The sequence below is a fragment of the Anastrepha ludens genome, chromosome 2, assembly GCF_028408465.1.
Source record: "Anastrepha ludens isolate Willacy chromosome 2, idAnaLude1.1, whole genome shotgun sequence".
NCBI classification, from domain to species: Eukaryota; Metazoa; Arthropoda; class Insecta; order Diptera; family Tephritidae; genus Anastrepha; species Anastrepha ludens.
The window spans coordinates 67,570,109-67,576,478 of NC_071498.1; the positions used below are offsets into that span (position 1 = coordinate 67,570,109).

Below are 6,370 nucleotides of genomic sequence, written 5' to 3' on the forward strand. Positions count from 1 at the left end.
CAGACCAACCTCTGAAAACTATGACGTTGCATGAGGACTAGAGGATAAGAAGGTAAGGCAGAGAACCGCCAATCTATTGGTAATAACTGGCCCATTCGAATTTAAATTAGTTGAAGTTGTAAGCTGGTAGGCATATTGTGCGTGCTGTAGTCTCACATTGCTCCGTTAGAGAAATATTATCTACGATCGATTTATTTTCAAATACAACAAACAGGAATAAGGCGAGACAATCGAGCGTTTCATTCACCGTTTATAGTAACTCACAGGGACTTGCGAATTCGAGGCGATGGAAAACGATATCATTATGTAAGAAAACAGTTGCTTACCACTAAAGATCTAACGTTATCGGGAGCGATAAGCATTTTTGAAGTCGCAGGGCATGCTAAAGTACAGATAGGAACAATCAAAGACAGTTTGCATTTGGAAGAAAACATCAATATTGTGAGTAAATTTAAATATCAGTATTGGTGAGGTATGCATGCATCAAAGCGAATCAAAATAAATGTCCAGGGTATGGAACGGAAACGCGCAGGTTCGAGTTCTTAAAGGGCTGCCCTTGCCGGTACCAATCATTGTGGAAATACTGCCCGAGCCCAAAGATACCAAAATATTTAAATCTTCGGACGCAAAAAACGGGCTTTTTGCAGCTAAAACTAGTTGAGCCATCAAGTCATCTTACGACATCGGACTATAATCGGTCGATTTCGAAATTTACCAAAACCGTAAAATCGAAGTCTTACAGGGTATACTGTTTGGTAGAGGGAAAACAGTTGAGGAGGTCATAAAAGACCCCAATAAGAAACTACGCAATACACTGCAGACATTAGAAAAAGCAGGACTTAGCTAAATAAAAAAAAAGTAAGAGTGGAGCTGAGGCGAGCACCTGCTAACGTCAAAAGGATTAAAGCAGATCACGAAAAAGTGAAACCCGTAGCCGAAATGACCAGACCGGAAAATATCAAAGAAGTACAAAGTTTGTTGGGCATGGATACATATTAAGACAAATGGTACGCGCCCCAGAGCACAAAAAAACAATTTGTAGACGATTTAATCAAAAAATTTAGGTGGAGTAATAAACCGAAGTTCTGCCGTTTCGGATCTTATGGAAAAAGGTATGTTTGGCCTCTACATACAAAACTCCATAAAGCATATGATGTGACATTGAAAATAAGGGATTTCCAACTAAGCATTAATCTATTAATGAGTTTTACGAGGAAAGGAGGAATATGTCAGACACCAATTATAGCGGTGCATGTCCCTTACTTAGTAAACAACTTATGTACATAGAAACATGTTGTTAATCATTTAGTTGGTTCAGAGAGAAGGTTGTATTGGCGTATAGTATGGGCATATAGATAATACCGGTCGTCTTCGATAACAAACACTCAAAAATTGAAACACCGGGGTACATAAGAGGCGCTCATTCTGTACTGAAGAAGCTTAGCCTTTTATTTAAACAATTTCAGCTGATATACCATATCTTCTTCTACCGATTTTTGCAAGGGATGCCCAATTTTATGTTCGGAAGAGAGTTTTTGCTGACGCTCTTGATTTGAATTAATGGCCAGTAATGAAAGATCGGGTTTGGCCTAAGCCTTGCAAAGCCAAGAACTAAAACGAAAATAAAAGATTATCCACGTTAGCTTTGGAGAAGCAATTAAAGTCCTTGAAACCGGAAGGACAAGAATCTATGCCCCAACAAGTATTATGGCTCCGTCAGAATTTCCAAAACCTTTGACTTGTTGTTTTATCAGTTTACTAAACCCTGCTGGTGCGGTATAGTCACCGAAGGTCTTCGTCTAATTCATCTTACGGAAGGCCCAGCAAATATGCTGTTTCGAAAGGTTAGGTCCAGAGAGAGAGAGGGGCGTTAGGTGAGTAGGTTTCAGAGGGCATGCAAATACTGGTGCGGTGTGCCTTCACATGCTGAACTTATATTGAATACTTTTGGATAAGTAAGAGTTTAACCTACTACAATTGAGCAAAAGTTGAGTTGTTGTCGTTGTCGCTGTTTCTTCTGTTTAGTCCTTGTTGGAGTCGTTCCGAAAATATAGTCCAAATTGTCATTGGAACGAAGTCTAATTTTGCGAGCTATAACAACTTTCTGACTACTTTTGTTAGGAAAACTGTTAGCTTTAGCCTTACTATTGCTATTATTTCATAAAGTTTTTTCATGTTTACTTCGCAGTTACAAAATGGCTCCCCGATTAGAAGGTTGCATAGACCTATCGGGTACAATAAAAATAAACAACCACATATACATACATACATCTAAAGAAACTGCAACGAATTCAAAAATAAATGAAATGACAAGAAAATGCCGATGACATTAATATAGGTACTTCCAAAACAACATAAAAGCATACGCAAAATCAAACTAATTAAATTAACAAATGAAAACGAAATACACTAAAAGAATAATAAAACCATCGATTCAAAGCAAAAATGATTCAACGCAATTTAAAAAATAAGACTATAGAAATCATAAAAAACTAGAAACTGCCGTAATAACGGTAGTCTATACAGTAGTTTTACGTCCTACCCTGGCGTTTTGCGGATGTTCATCGCGCTGTCTTAATTAAAAAGAAAAAATGTTTGCTTCAAATGGCTCCAAATTCAATTTCTTAATAAAAACAACTTTTTTGGTTTTCCTTACTGCAGTTTATTCTTGACGAAAGAGAGCAGTGCAATTGGAAGTCACATGAGAGATTTGTACTACTTTTATTAGAATTACCTTATAATAGCTGTAAAAACGTTGCTTTTAAACGTTTTATTATAAATACTAAACCTATAAAGCACTTATTGCGAGCAACATTCCGATTTATTTACGATTTACAAATGTGTATTTAATATTTAACGAAACTGATTTGTACTTTTTTAATATTTGAAGTTTACTTCATAATTAAAAGATGTACCAAATATTTTTCACGAATATGATATTGCATATAACAACCATAACATATATGTATGATAACCTTCCGGTACGAGCATGTGATCTCATAGACTGAACGCTTAAAGCTTTCTGTATGCCAGAGTTCAGCTTTCACTATTTTATACCTTTCGGTTGGTTAGTGCTCTTGTTTATGTAACAGAATAAACATTCTCCATAAACGTTTGAGGAATGCTGCTGAAGCGACATTCCTCGGCCGAATATAAGGGTTGTAGAACCGGCTGTCGTGGAAACAGGACTAGTGCTCTTGTTGCTGCCGGTGTGAATGGATCGCAGCTACCAGTACTTTATTCCTTTTTCAACGATTCGGTCCGTGAGACCGATGTGTAACTTATAACTTCAGGTGAACTTAAAATTTATGCTTTGATGCAAGAGTTATAACTGTTGTAATTCTGGATTATGGCGCAAAATTAATCACCCCACGGAAGATTTAAATTTTCGCAAATAGCGCCATCATCAGTCATATTTATACGTTTTTATATTTTATTAAACAAAATATAATGATAATTAATTTCACGCCACTTTGCAAAGTTACTTCAATTACTTTATGTCTGATAATGCAACGAGAAATGATGGTTCAATTGATGCAATTGAAACGCGTAGATATTTTCAAAACTAATTAAGAATCTTTTACTGTGAAGATTGTGGTTAAACAAAAAAAAAATTAAAAAACTAAATACCAATAAGTGTTTGGAGTGCGGAGAGTTTTATATATTGGATCCCTATGCCAAACCGAAAATTAAGATAAATCATATTTGTAATGCACTATTATTATGTATATTAATATTGTACTCATATTTTTTAATGTGTTATTTAAGTACGTTTCGTGGAAAATTTGTTATTTCGTTTTATGTTTATTTTATTACTATTGAGTACAATAACAGCAAATAAGAATTAAATACATGATCCAAGCGTATTAAATTAATGTGAAAAAATTAATATTTTCTACACTTCGGTTCCGCGTTATGAAATTCATGCTAGTAGCGGAAGATTATCAAATAAAAACGTAAAAAAAATTAATGTAGTCATAAAATAAAATAAAAGAAATGGATTTTATTTCAGTTCAGATAAAATGTCGACTGACTGTTTTAAATAGTCTCTCCACTCCTTAAAATCCGTCATACTGCAACGCTCTGCGACGTTGTGATTCATTTGCAATGGATCTTGTACGACCATGGGTGTATTTAACTGTATTCCACAATTTTTTGTCTCACTTTTCAGTACAAAGTTGGTATAACTGCAAGAAAAGGTATATAACAATTATTGTTCGTTACCTCTCATAAACTATGGTATATCATATTTACCGTTCCGGCAACAAGGCTTCAAAATTTTTTATTTCTATATCCTTACGTCCGAAATAGGGACAAACTACATATAATTTATAATTAAAATTTGCGTAAAATTCGCAAAACTCTTTAATGTGTTGTTTGCAGTATTGTGGTGTGACGTTAAGAACTTGCATGTTTAATTCAGCCAAGGATATTTCGGTGAAGTTACCAATCCAGGCTGTAATATAGACAATGTGCAGTAAACAGTAATTTTTTAGGCGACGAAACCAAAGAATAAGTTTGTTTTTGAAAAGTATAAAAGTTAACGTGAGATTTACTTACGGCCAATCAAAACATTGGTCAGCATATTTTTCTGAAGTAACTCAATTGATGGCAGGACATTTTTGACCTGCAAAAAGTAGATTACCATCAACGACATGCAGTACGTGGTAATATGTTTATTCAATCTTGTGCGCTCTAACCATTTCTTCATAAATATACACAGCCGTCGGGCTAACAAAAATTCAATAAATAAATATGATTAATTTCAAATTACAGTAAAGGGTGACCAAACCTATTGGTTGTTGTAGGAAAATATATTCAAGCAGTCTTGTATTGCAATAACTTATACCGTTGGAAAATCCAACATCGCATTCAATATTAGTCTTCGTACTAGTCATCCGCAGTATGGGTACACGCGCGCCTCGTATCGGACGATTCAGACGCCAATCGATGGCATTTTTCTTAACAATTTCATGAACTTGATCGAATATGTTAAGAGTTTCGGGCGAAGCACTTTGCTCAAAACAATTAAAGCGTCCGCCTATTGCGAATAACATTTAATAAAAATATATATTTACAAACAGGCTAGATAGAAAATATACGTACCGATGTCAACATAGATATCCAAGTCTGAGTTCCGGGAGCCAATGCCAGTTATTCGAGATCCGAATTTATATAGTTTGATAGTTTTATCTGGAAACAGTTTCTTCAATATATTACTTAACGAATCTTCTATAACAGAATATTCAGGAATTTGTTTTAATTTTTCGGCCACTTGTAATTGATTGGCGAAAAATGTTGCGAAATCGGTCCTAACAATAGCCTTCGCTTCTACATCGCATCCAAAAATTATAAACAAAAGCATCCGTTAAAAAATGTTATAAACACAAATTGAAAAGTAAACAATATTTATGTAATATGTGTTTAAACTTGCTTACTCTTGGGTAATCTGATCAGCTTAGGTTCGGATCGTGCCTTTTCTCCAAGTCTCCTCTCTGTAATTACTTCTTTGGTGGTGTTCATCCGATGCCGCTCGGCCAAATGAATCGCCGCCTTGTCAGCCGATTTGCCCAAATCCTTTTTGCAGAACGTGCAATGATAAATGTTTTGTATTGTAGATAGTTGTGTAAGTTGCACAAACTTTGTTTTATGCGTGGACACAATAAGTACAGGATTTTGATCCAAAAATTTTTCAATTCCGAGCACAACGTTTTTCAATGAATTACAGAGATTAGGATCAATTTGATTGTACACACCACTATACGTTTCCAAAGAGTTGATGAATAGTTGCGACTCCAACGTTAAAGGATGCAACTGTAGGAAATATGAAGTTTAATTTAATTTTTAATATAATATTGCAGCACTCACATAATCCTGCGTTGGTAACTCAGCCATGTTTTATTTAACAAACGTTTTTAAATTCTTTGACAAATAGAATATTTGTGTATTTAATGAATTATATTCCGCAAACACGCACGATTATAGAGCGATGACTGTTCACAATGTGTAGATCATAGATAATGTGTAGATGAATATTTACAAATTTAGGAATCCCACAATTACTAAAAACCCATGACTGAACTCATTCGTTGCTAAAAACTTAAGAATGATAAAATACAAGATTGCGCCTACCCAATTTGCCGTAACGTCAGTGTTGTGAATAAACAAATAAAGGGAAGAGCAAAAATATACAAAATTTAGAGAATTATATTCCGCAAACACGCACAATTAAAGAGAGGTGACTGTTCTCAATATATAGATGAATATTTACAAATTTAGGAGTCTTACAATTACTAAAAGCCCATGACTGAACTCGTTCGCTGCTAAAAACACAAGAATACAAGCAAGGCGCATTCATTAAAGATGGTGG

At 34.8% G+C, this 6,370-nt stretch overlaps 1 protein-coding gene across 1 annotated transcript; it reads right to left on the reverse strand.

The window, feature by feature from the left end:
• Positions 1–3,784: 3,784 nt before the first annotated feature.
• On the reverse strand, positions 3,785–6,370 carry LOC128871715 (terminal uridylyltransferase Tailor). Its single transcript, XM_054113693.1, has 8 exons — positions 6,289–6,370; positions 5,869–6,128; positions 5,439–5,814; positions 5,107–5,331; positions 4,793–5,041; positions 4,561–4,731; positions 4,255–4,456; positions 3,785–4,187 (listed from the first exon to the last, which is right to left on the reverse strand). Exons 2-8 carry the CDS (start codon positions 5,893–5,895, stop codon positions 4,004–4,006), a joined length of 1,434 nt encoding a protein of 477 aa, XP_053969668.1. The 5' UTR covers positions 5,896–6,128; positions 6,289–6,370; the 3' UTR covers positions 3,785–4,003.